At 36.2% G+C, this 19,970-nt stretch overlaps 1 protein-coding gene across 1 annotated transcript in view; it reads right to left on the bottom strand.

The window, feature by feature from the left end:
• The window catches only part of CFAP47 (cilia and flagella associated protein 47), a 469,679-nt gene that overhangs the window by 393,095 nt on the left and 56,614 nt on the right, over positions 1 to 19,970 (bottom strand). The window contains exons 16-18 of the mRNA XM_019019001.4: positions 6,857 to 6,987; positions 4,366 to 4,488; positions 2,990 to 3,121 (exon numbers count right to left, since the gene is read on the bottom strand). Of these exons, the coding sequence (XP_018874546.3) occupies positions 2,990 to 3,121; positions 4,366 to 4,488; positions 6,857 to 6,987 (386 nt within the window). The remainder of the gene's footprint in view (positions 1 to 2,989; positions 3,122 to 4,365; positions 4,489 to 6,856; positions 6,988 to 19,970) is intronic.

Raw genomic sequence — 19,970 nt, 5'->3', positions numbered from 1 at the left:
AATACATAAAAAACATATTTGACTAAAATCAAAAGAAGCATAACTTAATGCTTCAGAGAAAATTACAAATTGATGTGTTCTTCATTAATAAACCCCATAAACAAGTCCCAACTCCCTATGGCTGCCTTTTACTCACCTCCCAATCATTCCTTATTCATCCAAAACTCCTGGCTGTCATAGCTTATTCACCACCCTAGACCATTGGTCTCTTGACATTTTCATCTCTAGAGACTTAAACTACACCCTGGACAACATCACTCCTCATAAATGCACAACCTCTGAAACCATAAATTCATTCATCTGCCTCATTTTTACAACTCCCTCTCTCCCTTGCGTTCTCACTCATTTTCAGAGAGAACAGTTCCTGGATGTCACATATCGAAGAGACTTTCAAGCCTTGATGTGTATGTAATATTCTCCCAATCAACCCCAATTCAGCTTTCTCCTCTATATTTTCCTTTATTCAATTTCTTTCAACTTTTATCATTCCAACTTCTCAATTATATATTTGGTTCACTTACACACATCTGGACCCATAGAGTGACAGTAGAAACATTATCTTTCATCTCTATGATGAATCGTTAGCCTTCAGACCAGTATATATATGTGGCTGCCTCTTTACTAGACATCTCTACAATCAAAAGATGCCTCCAATTCAAGCAAACGTTTTCCTCTAATAGGGTGTTACTCACACTCTGATCTCTTTCTCTCTAAATGTTGCCACCATCTGCCTCATTCTTGACATACCCATTTTATTTACATGGGACCCCTTTTCAATCACCAATCCCCATGTATTTATCAGTTTCTCACCAGTCTCTCTTGCCTGGACCTCTTCACCAGACTAATAACTCTGCATTCCATCTTTCTGGTCCCAGCTTACTGCTCTACCACCAAAGTGATCTCTAAAAAATGCAAATCTCATTGTGAAATCCCCATAGTTAAAACTCCTACCTCTTAAAATGAAGCCTGGATTTCTTAATGTTGATAAGGCCCTGTACGATCTAAAACTTACACGGGTCATATAAGTACATTTTTTCCCACTATCATCCATTCGGTAGTATAATCTAGTCATGTTAATCTTCAAGTTTCTTATGTCTGCATTGCAGCTCTCTCTCTCACACAAGCCTTAACACATGCTAGCCTTGAATAACCTTTCCTCCTCTCCCCTTACACCCCACTACCATCCTTTTAATCTGGCTTATTCTTAACTTATTCTTAACTTCAGGTGTCTTTTAGATATACCTTCCCCTAGGGAGCTGTCTCTGATAATTTAAGACTGGGTTGTGTATCTCTCCTGTGTACTTCCTTAGCCTGCAACATTTCTTCATCACAATACTTACGATAGTGTATTTTAATTATTTATTGAGTTGTTTATATTACCCACCAGATTGTAGGCTCTTTGACATCAAAGACCCTGGTTATCTTGTTCATCATTGCATCCTTAACATTTACAAGAGATTGGTGCATAACGTGAATGTTGAATGAATGAATAAATGAGTCTCATTATACTATAATGTTAATAAACGTAAGATTAGAAAAAAAACCCAGCATAATCCTCTAAAATACAGTGAGAATTAAGTTTAGTAAAACCTACATTTTTGGTGGCCATTTTTTTTATTTTTCCCAGATATTGTGTTTAAAAGTATTCTACCCAAGTCTCAGATAATATATCATAATATATAATTTATAAACATTTTCAACACATTTATTTATGAAAATAAGATATCATTCTTAAGTGATTTGTTCAAGGGTTGGGGAAATCAGTTTTTATTATATTAAGTTACCTATTATTTACTCATGTATTGTTATGGTCTATTCAGGGATAACATGTAAGATATACTTAAAGTTATTCATTTTGATCTGATAACAGTGTACATATTATTTTTAATGTGAGTAAATACAAACAGTTGATCATAAGATTGACCAAGAACACTCTAGTCTTTGAGTTTTACAATTAAATTTTACACATACTTGTCTTACATATTTTATTTATCACTTAGAGAAGTGCCTAATATCAGGGTAATATTTTTCTTTTTTTTTTTTTTTTTGAGACGGAGTCTCGCTCTGTTGCCCAGGCTGGAGTGCAGTGATGTGATCTCAGCTCACTGCAAGCTCCGCCTCCCAGGTTCACGCCATTCTCCTGCCTCAGCCTCCTGAATAGCTGGGACTACAGGTGCCCACCATCACGCCCGGCTAATTTTTTGTATTTTTAGTAGAGATGGGGTTTCACCATGTTAGCCAAGATGGTCTCAATCTCCTGACCTTGTGATCCGCCTGCCTCAGCCTCCCAAAGTGCTGGGATTACAGGCGTGAGCCACCACGCCTGGCCGAGGGTAATATTTTTCATTTACGTAATTCCGAAAACATAAAGCAGTAAAACATTTTATGTGTGCTCTAAAATATAGATGTTAAAATCATATAGAAATTACATATAATTCATATTATTAAGACTATTTAGAATTAGCATTGCAAAATTGATTATCTTTTTCCTAATCTACCTAACTAATGCTTTGAAAAAAGCAACCCTCTTCTCTGTGGCTATCTAGGTTCGTCAAAACTCAGAAATGACAACTATCATTTCAATTTCATAAGAAAGTGCCTCATATTGATGGAAGGTATCCATTTCAACTTAGTAGAAATTTCCATTACCAACTTCATCAAAAATATTTTCTGCAAATCCTCTCCAAGTTCTGCTATCCAATTTTTCATTAGATGATAAAGCTAAGTGCTTTTTTTAAATCTCCAAAAACTCTACTTCTTTAAAGCTAACTTAATTGCTAGAAAAATAATATACTTTTTGAAAACTGCTCTTTAATGTCATAACTTTAAATCCCATTCCCAATAGAAGAAAGAATTAAAACAAGTTTTCTAATAATAAACATGTATACTCCATTTTGTAGCATTATACCTACCATTATAGATAACTTAAACAACCAACAAACCCACATAGACATATGTAAGGTGCAAAAACTCATATGTATGGACATACCTTTGCTCTTGTATCAAACTTTTCTGCCACAGTGGGTTTACAGGAGATATTGAGAACAGTTATTCCCCCAAATGGAACTATTCCTTGCGATGGAATGATATTAATGATAGGCAAAAGACTCTGACTACAAACCTGTAATTGAAAATTTGCAGAAATGATACATTATTCTTTAAAATTATAGTTTCAAAGCTTTCATAGGAAAGCCTCCATGCCACTACCTAGAGAGAAGATCTCCAGGCACAGGACATAAAATGATTTTGTAATAGTGTTTGAAAATACCAAAGGTACAAATAGTTTGGACTAAAACAAGAAACTGCAACCCTATCCAAGAAAACAGAACCTTTGGTAGTGACAACTTCCAATTCAAATAGGATGCTGAAGTTTATTATCTGGAGTGCTTTCAAGACAGCAAAATTTATAAAGATGATATTTCTGTTCGAGAAGATGACAACATTCTAGATACTACTTTTGAGAGTCTGTCTTTCCCTGATCCTAAAAACTCAAAATAATGTTAGTGAGGAGGTAGGATGATGAAGTAATCTCTTGTTTATTTCCTTGACAGAAAGCCTAATGTCTAAGATATCATTTTGATCTTCAGAAAACTTCTAAGTAACTTATCAATTATTTATTCTATGGATTTTCATAGGCCAATTTAAACCTATTTACCATGCTTTAAGCTAGAATAATTTAAAGGAAAAATGGCCAAGAGGTTTTTGGGACTAAAGGAACAAATAGACTATGTAGGTAAGAATTAATTCTAAAGCAGCAGAGTAGAAAAGATCATCCTCATTTTTCAGTTTTGCTAAAGACTTAATTTGGGCAGAAAAAAACACATTAATGTAAAGCTTGAATGAAAAATCTCAAATGCTAAACTCTATTACTACTACTGGGAGGGGAAGCCGGTCTTACTACATTTTTCAATTTAAAAAAAAATCACCACTTTGCTCCTCTTTCCATTTAAATCAGGAGCAACAACCATAAACATACTCTCTCCAGAATGGCCTTGATCTAGTTCCCAGGTGCTACCATCATGGCCCTGATTACAGACTGAAATGAAAAGGAAAATCATATAACTAAATATGGAGTGTAACATTAATTAATAATGTATATTTTAAAACGTAAACATCTATTTTTTCAATAAAACCAAATAACAGAAAGAATAAAAGGGAAAAGAGAAGAAACAGAGAGGCTAAGGAAGGTAGTGAGAAAAATTGTTCTTACAAGAAATTAAGAGGACAAACTAGATGAACTATACTCAGGTAAATTTCATGTGAAGTATCTAAAAATTAGCAAAAGTGAAGAATAAAGTATTAACTTCATAGCATTATGACCATGTCATCTGATCCAAATAAGAAATTACCAACATCCTATGTTACCTTGAAATAAGCATGGTTTTGTCCTACATTTTGAAGAATGGCTTTCCTCCAAGTTGTTAAACCTTGAGGGCAATTACTAAAGAGTATCCTTGGCTGCAAAAGTAAAACCTTGGTGCGACCAAGCTAATAATGAGAGGAGGAAAGAAAAAACACAATTGAATTAATGGTAAATAAAATACTTTGTTTAATTGTTTTGGTCACAAAAATAAAGTATTCTAATTTTGAATATATATTAACCAAAGATATAAATACTAAAAGAAAATAAAAATTATAAGACTCCTATATTCTTTATTCAGGATGTTCTAACATGCAAAATAAATCACAAATCAGGACTTTATATGTTAGTTTTGATGAAAAAGTACCCAAGGTATAATAATTTTATTTTCCAAAATTTAAACTAAATCTGCGATAATCTAGTTAAGATGGGGTAATAACATCACAGGAGATATTTTATTTAGATATTTTGGCTGTAATAGTAACTAAATATTTAGATATTTAGAATTTAGATATTTAGATATTTTTAGGTAAAATATCTAGATACTGGTGGTAATCATAAATAATGGGGATAATAGTAATAATAATATTATTGTGTACCCAGTATTCACCAGATATATGATTAATTTTTACTTACATTTCCACTATGGTCTACTAGTCCAGAAAGTGCTCAGAGGGAAGCTAGACTATGCTTATGTTATCCATCTTTAAATACACAGAGCCTATATGGGGCCTAGTACAGTGTAGAGGCTCAATAAATAAATGTTAAATGAATGAATGGATGGTACTATCACATTTTACAGTGGAAGAAACCAAAATTTCAGGTGATTAAGTATTTTGTCTAAGTCACACAATGATTACATAACATTCGCCAGCTCCACAAAACATGTATAAGTATATTTCAACAAACATATGTAGTTTTTAATGTGTCAATCTTGTGTGGTCTCTTTACAGTTGAAAAAACTCCTATGAACAAGGAAGTAAAGTCAATTCTCATGGGGAAAGAAGAGAAGGTAATGAAGCTATAAAAAATACATTTTTCACTTTAAGACATGACACAATTTTTTTCAGCTTCATAGTGACTTTGAAAATAAAAAGTGTTACCAGATTTTGTGGAGTGCTTAAGGGAAAGGAAACTGAATGGAATATTTAAAATATACTCCCAAACTAGGTAAGGCAAGAGGAATAAGATAATTCTATTAAGAAAGTAAACCCATGACTAAGAACTGTGTAGATTAATCACTGAAAGGGATCTTAGACAGTATCTAAACAACTATGTACAAGGTGTTACCATGTGCAGTGCAAAAGGAAAGAGTTGAAGGCTCACCTAAGTATGGAAAAGAAGGTGTCAAATGAAATTATTCAGGCATGTTTCTACTAGAAGTCTACTCATGGGGCTTAACATACTGATAATGAGCACTTTGCTTATCGAAAAATGGGGATTCACAGAATTACTTAAGGTCAGGACTCCCCCTCCTCATCTCACACAAAGCACCTCACAGAACTAGTGCAACATAGACTGATTTTTGGAAATGTTGGTATCATCCACCTCTTCGATTTTTCAGGAAAGCAAGCAGTAGCCAAAGAGGAACTAGAATCCAAGTTTTCCAACTTCTCATTATGTGTTCTTTATATCAGACCCTATTGTCTTCACTTATGAAATATTATTTGTTATTGTCATAGGTTTTAATATACTCTATAATTACATTTATTTGAAGAATATTATCCAGGTAATTGGAATAATAAATTTTCAAACAAAACTAACAGAAGAGTAAACAGACCAATCAGGCCTTCGTATATGAATGACAAACAAATGAATATTTTATTTAATCACTTCATGTTTCTCTACATATACATATACATATGCATGTTATACTTCAATAGAAAGTTTTTAAAAAATAAAACTAATTTACACATAATGAAAAGCAGTAGGACCCAGCTTATTTTAGGCTTAGAAGAAAAACCATACTGAGTTCTGTCACTTGCCATCACTAAAAGTAGATGAATTTCTCATCTCTTGAGGCTAAAAACTCCTCCACAGCTGAAATATGTGAGAGTATCATCATGTCCTAGAAATATAGATGGGGTTTAGTAAAAGAGCATTTGGCTTCTTTAATATTTCTAAGAACATTGAGTGGGAAATTTGGTACACATATAAAATCATGCTTGGTGATTGAGTCATGAAGTTAAGGCCCTCTGGATGTACCAGAAAAAGGTTAAAATTGCATATTACAGCTTTCCCTCTACTCACATTTTTAATCCATCAAGTATATTCTCTGAAAATACTTTTTGTGTCTCTTAATAAAATAATTTCATTTCAATGGCTCCCATGATGATATTACATATTTATAGAGGCTCTAACAAAAAAACTAGTACTGTTGCATGAAAGTCTTGGGTTTTACAGTTAATTCTAGATATAGGTAACTATATACACCAGTGTATACCCAACCAATTCATAGCCCTCAAAACAAAAACCATGTTCAAGGAAAATAATTACATGTGCAACACATTTTAGCTTCAACGCGTTTCCTTGAAAGACATGAAGAATAAATTCTCCTTCTTCTGGAGAACTGAAGCCCTGCTGCCATGTTACTTCACATTCCAGTGAGGAATATGCTTCAACAGTGCCTACAGAAAATGTAGAGAGAAAATAAGACATTTTCCACATTTTAATTGTATTTCTTTTTGTTAATATCCAAAATAAGAGTTAAGGTAAAAATGTGATTGCATTAAATAAACTATTAAAATTAAACTCCAAAAACAGAAAAACGCTAAGTGAGATATTATCAAATGAGTATTGACCTATAGGGTTTGATTAAAATAGAAAATGCCTGCCTTATTTTTCAATTTTAATAGGCAAATAAAATATATGAAAAAATATGCCAATATTTGGAAAACAATAGAAAATTTAACAATGAAGCAAACACTCTATGATTAGAGATAAATTTACATATAGACAGTAGAAAATCATTTGTGATTCCTAACCAAATTGCCCACACATGTTTCCTGACATTCTGGAATACTTGTCAGCATCATTCATTCAGCTTTCAGAAGGAAGAATTATCATTACCACAGAATTTTTTTGAAATACATACATCCCTAGAGATGTAGCTTCTGATTTAGCTATCAGTAATTAACACATTGCTATAATTCAAATACATTGAGAACTTATGTGGTATCAGGTACATTTGGAGTGAGCTGTTTTATCTGTTTAAATTCATCATTTCCTTTGGAGAAAGGAAAATATTACTTAATGGAAACAATAACTTAGATGTTCTTCCTTCGGAAAGGGAGAAGCCCCTGAGATTCAAAGGCACAGGATACTGAATGAAAGAAATCAATTACCATCACAAGAAAACTTTGCCTTGGATCAGGTTGACTGTCATGAAATGGAAGTTTTCTAAATCTTAAAAACTATATACTGCCTACCTCCCTCTTAGTTTTGCAGTGGCCACATAGGGAGATAACAACATATGTACGGGGAGTAACATAGTGTATGATGCCCGGAAAGCACCTAATATCAGATATTTTTAATACTCTTGAATGCCAACACTCTGTTAGGCACATTAATTTATAAAAAGAAGAGAACTGGTTATGGAAGTGCCATCAGCTTAATCAGGGTCCATCAAGATTACATTTGAATGTAAATAACAAAAAGTCCTGCTTCAGTGGATTAGGTAGGTAAGAGTTTATCTTATGCAATTAAAATCCCAAGGATAGGTATTCCAGATCTGTCTTAATAGGTTGACAGTGCCTTCAAAGACCAGTGAGCTCCTGCTAGCTTCCCATATTAACATTCCTTACCATGTGGCCTTCCTCGATGTAAAAAGGTATCATATATCATGGTGGTTAAAAGAGCACAAATTTGAATTCCCAGGCAAGATGGCCGAATAGGAACAGCTCTGGTCTGTAGCTCCCAGCGAGATCAATGGAGAAGGTGGGTGATTTCTGCATTCCCAACTGAGGTACCCGGTTCATCTCACTGGGACTGGTTAGACAGTGGGTGCAGCCCACAGAAGGCAAGCCGAAGCAGGGTGGGGTGTCACCTCACCTGGGAAGCACAAGTGGTTGGGAAACTCCCTCCCCTAGCCAAGTGAAGCCATGACGGACCTTGCCGTGAGGGATGGTGCATTCCAGCCCAGACACTACACTTTCCCCATGGTATTCGCAACCCATAGACCAGGAGATTCCCTCAGGTGCCTATGCCACCAGAGCCCTAGGTTTCAAGCACAAAACTGGGTGGCCATTTGGGCAGACACCAAGCTAGCTGCAGGAGTTTTTTTTCATACCCCAGTGGCACCTGGAATGCCAGTGAGACAGAAAGGTTTACTCCCCTGGAAAGGGGCTGACGCCAGGGAGCCAAGTGGTCTCACTCAGCGGATCCCACCCCCACAGAGCCCAGCAAGCTAAGATCCATTGGCTTGAAATTCTCACTGCCAGCACAGCAGTATGAAGTCGACCTGGGACACTGGAGCTTAGTGGGGGGAGGGGCGTCTGCCATTACTGAGGCTTGAGGAGGCTGTTTTCCCCTCACAGTGTAAAATAAGCCTCCAGAAAGTTTAGACTGGGCAGAGCTCACAGCAGCACTGCAAAGCTGCTGTAGCTGGACTGCCTCTCTAGATTCTTCCTCTCTGGGCAGAGCATCTCTGAAGGAAATGCAGCAGCCCCAGTCAGGGGCTTATAGATAAAATTCCCATCTCCCTGGGACAGAGCACCTGGGGAAAGAGGCAGCTGCGGGCACAGCTTCAGCAGACTTAAACTTTCCTGCCTGCCGGCTCTGAAGAGAGCAGCAGATGTCCCAGCACAGTGCTCGAGCTCTGCTAAGGGACAGACTGCCTCCTCAAGTGGGTCTCTGACCCTCGTGCCTGCTGACTGGAAGACACCTCCCAGCAGGGGTCAACAGACACCTCATGCGGGAGGGCTTAGACTGGCTTCTGGCGGGTGCCCCTCTGGGACAAAGCTGCCAGAGGAAGGAGCAGGCAGCAATTTTGCTGTTCTGCAGCCTCTGCTGGTGATACCCAGGCAAACAGGGTCTGGAGTGGACCCCCAGCAAACTCCAGCAGACCTGCAGAAGAGGAGCCTAACTGTTAGAAGTAAAACTAACAAACAGAAAGCAATAGCACCAACATCAACAAAAAGGATGTCCACACAAAAATTCCATCCAAAGGTCACCAATGGCAAAAACCAAAGGTACATAAATCCATGAAGATGAGAAAAAATCAGTGCAAAAAGGCTGAAAATTTCAAAAACCAGAATGCCTCTTCTCCTCCAAAGGATCACAACTCCTCGCCGGCAAGGGAACAAAACTGGACGGAGAATGAGTTTGACCAATTGACAGAAGTAGGCTTCAGAAGGCGGATAATAACAAACTCCTCTGAGCTAAAGGAGCATGTTCTAACCCAATGCAAGGAAGCTAAGAACCTTGATAAAAGGTTAGAGGAACTGTTAACTAGAATAACCAGTTTAGAGAAGAACATAAATGACCTGATGGAGCTGAAAAACACAGCACGAGAACTTTGTGAAGCATACACAAGTATCAACAGCCGAATCCATCAAGCAGAAGAAAGGATATCAGAGTTTGAAGATCAACTTAATAAAATAAAGTACGAACACAAGATTAGAGAAAAAAGAATGAAAAGGAATGAACAAAACCTCCAAGAAATATGGGACTATGTGAAAAGACCAAACCTACATTTGACTGGTGTACGTGAAAGCAACGGGAAGAATGGAACCAAGTTGGAAAACACACTTCAGGATGTTATCCAGGAGAACTTCCCCAACCTAGCAAGACAGGCCAACATTCAAATTCAGGAAATACAGAGAACACCACAAAGATACTCCTCAAGAAGAGCAACCCCAAAAGAGCACAAATTCTAAGGTCTTCCTAGTTCAAATTTCAGAACTGGTACTTACTACCTGAGACCATGGGCAATTTCCTTAATTGCTCTGTAGCTCAGTTTAATTACATGTAAAATGGAGATAACAATTGTATTTAACTGAGAGAATCACATTGTGGGGATTAAATAAGCTAATGATGGCAGGGAGAGCCACTTAGGAGGAAGGGGCAGGACTCCAGGCTGTGTAGAGCCCCGAGGGTTTGGCATGGGAACTGCCACAGTTGAGCACAACTTGGGATCCCCATACTCCAAGGCTTGCAGTGATCCTCTAGAATAATTTAGCCTTTGGATAACTATTAGACTTGGGCAGAGCAGGGCTGTCTTGCTCATAGGACAGGACTAGTCTGATCTGAGCAACTTCCTGTCTACTGTCATTTCCAGTAGCCCTAGTCTGGCCATGCCTGCTTGCACCACAGCCTTGGATGCCCAACCAGGGTGCTTCCTGGGGGCCCTTATCATAGCTCCTTCACTGTCAGACTGTGCCTGACCATCAAGGAACTATAGCAGACCAGCTTCCACTGAAATGTACCAGCCCACCTGCACTCTCCCCCCATCACAGCCTTCCCCTGCCACTTTGCTGGCATGTACTCACCCACAACTTGTTCCACTGCTTTGCCAGGGCATGTGTGCAGGCAGATCTCCCCTCTCCTCCCCTGCTGGCATTAGTGTCCATGTGCACCCCACTACACCACCACTGCTAGTACAAGTGCATCCCACCACTCTGGCCCCGATGAGGTGCTTTTGACAGCACCCCCAATAGGAATGTTGTGGCCAGCAGACCAGGAACACCTCAGTCCCTCCAGCACGGATGTTCCTAATCTTGAGGGGCCAGAGAACAAACCTGGGGCCCACTACCAGCTCCCAGAGTTACAGCACACAGCCCAGGAGTGCTGAGAAAAGCCTTTGTATATGTACCCAAAACAGGAGCACCCAGATTTATAAAACAGGTTCTTTGAGACCTACAAAGAGACTTAGATAAACACACTAATAATGGGAGACATCAACATCCCACTGACATTATCAGACAGACCACTGAGGCAGAAAACTAACAAAGATATTTGGGACCTAAACTCAAAAACCTAACCAAATGGACCTAACAGACATATACAGAACTCTCCACTCCCAAACATCAGAGTATACATTCCTCTCATCTGCACATGGCATATACTCTAAAACTGACCATACAATTGGCCACAGAAAAATTATCAGTAAATTAAAACAAAATCAAACAAAACACCATCAGACCACAGCACAATAAAAATAGAAATCAACACTAAGAAGGTTGCTCAAAACCATATAATTAAATGGAAATTAAACAACCTGCTCCTGAATGACTTTTGGGTAAAAAATGAAATTAAGGAGAAATCAAAAATTTCTTTATAACTAATGAGAAAAAAATACAACATAGCAGACTCTCTAGGACACAGCTAATACAGTATTAAGCAGAAATTTTATAGTGCTAAACACCCACATTGAAAACTTAGAAAGGTCTCAAATTAACAACCAAACATCACAACTAGAGGAACTAGAAAAACAGCAAACCAACCCCAAAGCTAACAGAAGACCAGAAATAACCAAAATCACAGCTGAAGTGAATGAAATTGAGACATGGAAAACCATACAAAATATAAACAAATCCATGAACTGGTTATTTGAAGGAATAAATAAGATTGATGGACCATTAGCTAGAGTAAGAAAGAAAAAAAGAGAAGATCCAAATGGATGCAATCCAAAATGATAAAGGGGACATTAACACATACCCCACAGAAATACAAAAAAAAAACTTATATTACAAACACTTCTGTACACAAAAATAGAAGGCCTACAAGAAATAGATAAATTCCTGGAAACATACAACATCCCATTATTGAACCAGAAAGAAAGTGAAACCCTGAACAGACCAGTATTGAGTTCTGAAATTTAATCAGTAGTGGAAACCCTACCAACCAGAAAAAGCCCAGAACCAAAAATATTTACAGCCAAATTCTACCAGATGTATAAAAGAGAGCTGGCACCATTCTTACTGAAACTATTCTAAAAAATTGAGGGGGAGTGACTCCTCCCTAACTCATTCAACAAGGTCAGGATCATTCTAATACCAAAACCTGGCAGAAATACAACAAAAAAGAAAACTTCAGGCCAATATCCTTGATGGACATAAATGCAAAAATTCTTAGCAAATTACTAGCAAGCCATATCCAACAGCACATCAGAAAGCTAATCCACCATGTTCAAGTAGGCTTTATCCCAAGAGACACAGGTTGGTTCAACATACACAAATCAATAAATGTGATCCATCACATAAATAGAACTAACAATATAAAACACATAATAATCTCAATAGATGCAGAAAAGGCTTTCAATATAATTCCACATCCCTTCATGTTTAAAAGCCCTCAATAAACTAGGCATTGAAGAAACACATCTCAAAATAATAAGATCAAAATAATAAGAGCCATCTATGATAAACCCACAGCCAACATCATGCTGAACAGGAAAGAGCTGGAAGTATTTATCTTTAAAATTAGATCAAAACAAGAATTTCTATTCTCACGACTTCTATTCAGTGTAGTGCTAGAAGTCCTAGCCAGAGCAATCAAGCAACAGAAATAAATAAAAGACATCCAAATAGGAAGAGATAAAGTCAAACTATCTCTGTTTTTAGATGATATGATTCTATACCTAGAAAGCCCCATAGTCTCTGCCCAAATACACCTAGATTGGATAAACAACTTCACCAAAGCTTCAGGATCCACAATCAATGTATAAAAATCAGTAGCTTTTCTATACAACAACAATGTCTAAGCTGAGAGCCAAATCAGGAACGTGATCCCATTCACAATAGCCTCAAAAGGAATAAAACACCTGGAAATACAGTTAACCAGGGAGGTGAAAGATCTCCACAATGAGAATTACAAAACGTTAGTGAAGGAAATCAATGATGACACAAACAAATAGAAAAATATTCTGTGCTCATGAATTGAAAGAATCAATACTGTTAAAATGACCAAAGCAATGTACAGATTCAATGCTATTCCTATCACACTACCACTGACATTCTTTACAGAATTAGAATACTATTTTAAAATTCATATGGAACCATAAAAAGAGCCCAAATAGCCAAGACAATCCTAACCAAAAGAACAAACTTGGAGGCATCACATTATCCAACTTCAAACTATACTACAAGAATACAGTAATGAAGACAGCTTGGTACTGGTAGAAAAACAGACACATAGACCAATGGAACAGACTAGAGAGTCCAGAAATAAAGCCACACATCTACAATGATCTGATCTTTGACAAAATTGACAAAGACAAGCAATAGGGAAAGGACTCCCTATTCAACAAATAGTGCTAGGATAATTGGCTAGCCATATGCAGAAAATTGAAGTTAGACCCTTTCCTTACACAACATACAAAAATCAACTCAAGATGCCTTACGGATTAAAATGTAAAGCCTAAAACTAAAAATCCTGGAAAATAACCTAAGAAATAGCATTCTGGAGATAAGCCCTAGCAAAGATTTCATGATGAAGACACCAAAAGCAATTGCAACAAAAACGAAAATTGACAAATGAGACCTAATTAAACTAAAGAGCTTCTATACAGCAAAATTAACTATCAACAGAGTAAAAATACAACCTACAGAATGGGAAAATATATTTTCAAACTACGTATCTGACAAAAGTCTAATATTAAAAAATGGGCAAAGGATATGAACAGACATTTCTCAAAATAAGACATTCATGCAGCCAACAAGCATATAAAAATTCTCAACATCACTAATTATTAGAGAAATGTAAATCCAAACCACAATGAGATACCATCTCACACCAGTCAGAATGGCTACTACTAAAAAGTCAAATAATAACCAATGCTGTTGAGGTTACAAAGAAAACAGAACACTTATGCACTGCTGGTTGGAGTTTAAATTAGTTCAGCCACTGTGGAAACCAGTTTGGTATTTCTCCAATAATATAAAAATTTAAAATACCAATAATTTAAAAAAGAAATACCATTTGACCCAGCAATCCCATTATTGGGTATATGGCCAAAGGAATATACATTATTCTACCATAATGACACACGCATGTGTCTGTCACTATTAACAATAGCAAACACATGAAATCAACCTAAACACCCATCAACACTAGACTGGATAAAGAAAATGTGGTACATATATACCATGGAATACTACACAGCCATAAAAAAGAATGTGATCATGGCCTTTGCGGCAACCTTGATTGTAGCTGGAAGCCATTATCCTAAGCAAACTGATGCAGAAACAGAAAATCAATACTACATGTTCTCATTTATAACTAGGAGCTAAACATAGAATACACACGGACACAAAGAAGGGGACAACAGACTTTGCGTACTACTTGAGGATGGAGGTTGGGAGGAGGGTGAGGATTGAAAACTACTTGTTGGGTACTACGCTTATTAACTAAGTGTCAATCTGTACATCAAATCCATGTGACAGGCGGATTTTCCTATGTAACAAACCTGCACATGTACCCCTGAACCTAAAATAAAAGTTTTTAAAAATGTATATTTTGTCTAATTGTTATATCATCACTCCAGCTTTCTTATGTTTCCTGTTTGCAAGTTTTTTATCCTCTTACTTTTATCCTGTTTCTCTGGATTTAAGCTACTTTTGTAGATTGTTTGTGGTAGATATTTCAGTTTTCGCTGTTGTTTTAATATCTAGTAGACAGTCCTTGCCTTTTTGATACTTGTTTAATGCTTTCATATTTAGTGCTAGAATTGACATATTTGAATTTATATCTGCTCTTTTATATTTTGTTTTATGTTTGGCTCATGTATTTTTATTCTTTATTCCACCTTTACTATGTTCTTTGGTACTAAGTGAATATTTTCCACTGACATTTTAATTTGTGTAATTATTTCCTCCTTTATGCTGTTTGTAGAACTGTTACTCTTACATAACTTTACTCCCCTTTTCCTCCTTTGTGTGGTACTAATGTTATATTTATTGTATATTTATGTTACAATCTCAACAATATATTTTTATAGCTATTTCTTTATGTAATTTTGTTTTAAATAAGCTGGAAAGACAAAGAGAGCAATTTTATATATATATATATAAAATCACAAACATATATATACACACATATATGTTTGTGATATTAAACGTCTTATTGTCCAAATAAATAAGTATGATAATACATGTAAAAAATACTTGGGGAAACAGTTTCAAGTACATAGGAGGAGGGTGAAGCTAAAGAAAATTTATGTCCATAGCAAAAGAGGTTTGGGGAAGAGTTTTTTCAGATGAGAACATTGTTGCCCTAAACAAAATGAGGGTCCTGTTGGGAAGAGGAACCAACATCAGATATGGATTTAGCAACGCCTGCCAAAATAAGAGACATATAAAAACAAATAATTGTTGATGACATAACAAATGCATAATAGGAGCAGAAATAAAGGGTAAAAAAAAATTAAATTAGCCAAAAAGCTAGAGGAAACTTCATTATATGGAGGTGGCATGTGAATTGTGACATGAAAGATGATCAGGAATTCTGCAGAAAAACAAATCCTGGGGAATATGTAAAAGTCAGGTTACGGAACAGCTTTTTCCTGTTCTTTGGGGTTTGGGGAAGATTGTGATGGGAAGTAATTTCTGCAAAGAAGATTCAGTCCTATAAATAAAGCCATCTTAGTGCACTGAGAAGAGTTGAAAGCAGTGAAAGAATTATACATCCATATTGACAGGTCAGCTTGAGAAGAATTTTCTCCCTCCAATGAGCACAGTTATATATTTTTTCTTCAGGAATATTAAGTATATCAGGGGTATGGGAAAGAAACTGGATGGCTGTAAAGGAAAACAAAGTATTTCTCCCCAATATATCAAGATTGTTAAATTAAAAACACAGGAGAACGCTGGGCCTCAGCCTCTGTTTGCCTGATGTTGGGATGTAAATCCTTCCTTACTGGAGACATCACTTGCTTATTGCCCCAGAGAAGATATCAGCAGGCACCAGAGAAATCTGGGAGCAGATTTTAGGTGTATATTTAAGATATTCTAGATAAACCTTCTTCAGTTTGTTTCAACAGGTATCAAACAGTGGTTGTTGTATTATCAGCATTCCAGCTATAGGTCCTGACCAACCATTTGATACTGTGCTAAGGTTTAAAAAGCTCAATACCCTATACTTTTCCTTGTATTAATATTTCTCTATTCTAACTAGGGAGGAATGGGCTGGGCTTGCCTTACGGCTGCCATGGTAAAATCTACCTTCTTATATTTTTCTGCCTTTTAAAAGACTGGAACTGCATTCTCCTTTGTCTTACTATGCTAAGATTTATTGCTCTTTGTTAAAATACTATTTAAATAAGACCTCTAAGCCACTGCCTTGCGAGATACTTTTGAACTGAGGCCTCTCCTATGTGATCAGTACAGCATGCATCAATAAATTTCTGCTAGTTTTTCTTTTGTTATTCTGACTTTTGTTTCGAGAGAGTATCTCAGTTAAAAATTTATGAGGATTGAAAAAATAAATTAGATCTTCTCCCCTTCAGCTGGATTGAGCAAGGCTGGGACTTGTAGAGCTGGTACTGCATACAACCAAGGAGTGAGAGAAGTGAGAAAGAGAGTGGGAGTGAATTGATCAAAAGCAAGTTCATGGATTGTGTGATTCAAGGTTTTAGTAAGGATAAAGATAACAGACAAAAACAAAACAAAACAAGCAGAAGCATGAAAAATACCCACAGAAAACGTCAAATTAGAATTGAATTCTGTCTTAGAAAATACCAGTCCACTCTTGGCCAGGCACGGAGCCTCATGCCTGTAATCCCAGCACTTTGAGAGGCTGAGGCAGGCGGATCACCTGAGGTCAGGAGTCCGAGACCAGCCTGACCAACATGGAGAAACTCCGTCCCTACTAAAAAATACAAAATTAGCCAGGCGTAGTGGCACATGCCTGTAATCCCAGCTACTCGGGAGGATTGAGGCAGGAGAATCGCTTGAACCCGGGAGGTGGAGGTTGCAGTGAGCTGAGATGACGCCATTGCACTCCAGCCTGGGCAACAACAGTGAAACTTTGTCTCAAAAATAATAAAAAAGAAAATATCAATCCACTCTTATATTCTCCCCTTACAATATCCACTATCAAACACAAACACAAAACCTATCATGCCTCAGGGAAGAAGGACAAAGACAATATAAATTTTAATTTGGAATTATTCATTTCAGTTTATAAAAATATAGAGAGAGGTATACGATTAAATGTATTGTCCAGGATGCAAAACTGATACAGCACAAGAAAAATAGCTTGGTAAAAAGTCACTTTCTGTTCATAAAATGGTAAAAACAATATGAAATTGAGTAATCATTATATAAATATTCTGAGGAAAGGAACATAAGGAAAACTGTATATGCTACAAATTACAAACACTTTTTTCAATGCTATATGAGATAGATTTGAGGATTATATTTTTGTATTCTTAAAAAGAACTTAAGTACTAATGGCATTACTTACACAAAAATTTTATTTGAAATTAAATATCTTTGTGTGTTTGTACCTTGGTAATTGTTTGTTTAAAAATTATAAGAGGTGTCATGAGCAACCAAAGAAAATAAAAGTAAATGTAAAAACCTCTCCTGTAAAAATAAGAGTTCGAAAGACCACAAGAAGCATAACTGGTACTCCAGCTTATAATATCATAATCCCACTTCTCTTTTACAAAAATTAAGTATCATCATTGCATTTCCACGGTAGCCATAAGGCAAGCCCAGCCCATTCCTCCCTAGTTAGAATATAGAAATATTAATACAAGGAGAAGTATAGGCTAGTGAGCTTTCTAACACTCTTAGCACAATATCAGATGGTTGGTCAGCACCTGTAGCTGGAATGCTGATAATACAACAACCACTGTTTGATACCTGTTCAAACAAACTGAAGAAGGTTTATCTAAAATATCTTAAATGTACAGAAATATGTTCTTTCTTCTCTAATTACTCTCTCAGCATTTCAATAGATTGAGGCAGGATCCAGTATTTTCAGTACTAAAATTGATAAAGAGCTCGGTCAAGTGAATCTGTGAAATGTTGATGAAAGTATATTTCAGATACTTAACAAATTATGATCTAGAATGGTGTTAAATCAATCCACATTAATAAGAAGATTAAATAGCTGTGTCAGTGATCTCCAAACCTAATGAAAGGACTGTCCTACTGTTCCACTTGTTAAATTTGTCAAAATCTCTATCTACACATCCACAGTAAAATTAAGTGAATTTAATTTAATACTTAAGATTGTTTTTATAACACTCCCTGTTACAAGCACTTTTAGAGCTATGTAAAATACTGATTTGGAAATGACTGATATTCACAAGAAAATATGTTTAAGGCAAGATTTCTACAAACCAGGACTCGTCTGAAATATGAAGTATAGTATATTTCTATTTAGACCCTAAATAATTACTGTTGCTAAATTAGACTTAAAGAGGGAGGGAGAGAGAAGGGGAAGGGAACTAGAAAGGGAACAAAGGAGGGAGGAAAGATGGAAGGAAACAGGGAGCAAGGGTTTTCTAATGAGGATGGATGGAAAGGTGCAGGATAGGTTATTACTCTGAGGATCGTTTCAGGAAAAAATTCCAAACAGATTTAGAAAATTTTCGTAATAAAATGGCTATCCATTTATTTGGCACCTACTCTTTGCCAGGCATTAGAGAAGTTTCTCACACGATTAATCTTTGAGATGTAGTCATCTCTCCATTTTACAGATGAGGAAACTTGTATTCATAGAGTACTTTGCTTAAGTTAAAATAGCTAGCGAGCAGCTAAGATTATCCAAAGTCTGTTTTACTTTCCATTCATGCAAAATTGGACTTCGGCTGTTATAAAGTACCAAATGGGTCACTATTGATACAAAGATCCAGCCTTTTCATCTAGCTGGAAAGGCACGACATGTACATAAAACAAAGATATCGTATTGATCATTCAACTTCTTAATTGCTACCTTATTTCCTAAATGATAGCTTGTGCCATCATGAGGTCCTCACAGCACATCACAAGGATGTTTGCCAAATTTGACAAGCTACTAAATAAGTCACAGTTTAGCAGTTACGAGTGTTCATGTTACAGCGGGTATACTATGTGGAATTATAGACTCCAGGGAATGGCAGAAACAAGGTTAAGAGGATGGTTCACAAATACAGGGCACGTCAAAAATGGTATATCTGAGATTGTCTTCTATTAATTAAAAATCATCTTATTTAAAGTTCTTAATTTTATTAATTGGATTTTATGAGTTGTATTAAATATTGGCTATAAGTAATTTCTAGATCTTTCTAAAAGAATTCATACTAGAAAAATATGTCATTCTGAATCATAGATTATCATCATTATCTAACTAAAACTAAACAAAATTTATTCTGTCCATAAGTATCTGTGATGATCAATTTTATCTGTCAACTGCTCCAGGCTGTAGGGCTCAGTTATTTGGTTAAACTCCAGTCCAGATGTTGTTGTGAAAGTGTTTTTTTAGATGTAATTAACACTTAAATCAGTAGGCTTTTTGAAACAGTTAATTGACAAAGACTGTATACATTCAAGGTGTACAACATAATGATTTGATATGCATATATAGTATAATAATTATCACAATCAGTTAATTAACATGCAGATTACCTTTCATAATGCGGGTGGGTCTCATCCAATTATTTGAAAGCCTTAACAGAAAAGAC

This window comes from Gorilla gorilla, chromosome X (genome assembly GCF_029281585.2).
Source record: "Gorilla gorilla gorilla isolate KB3781 chromosome X, NHGRI_mGorGor1-v2.1_pri, whole genome shotgun sequence".
NCBI lineage: Eukaryota > Metazoa > Chordata > Mammalia > Primates > Hominidae > Gorilla > Gorilla gorilla.
The sequence above is the reverse complement of the archived record's forward strand: the minus strand, read 5'-3'. Positions and strand labels throughout refer to the sequence as shown.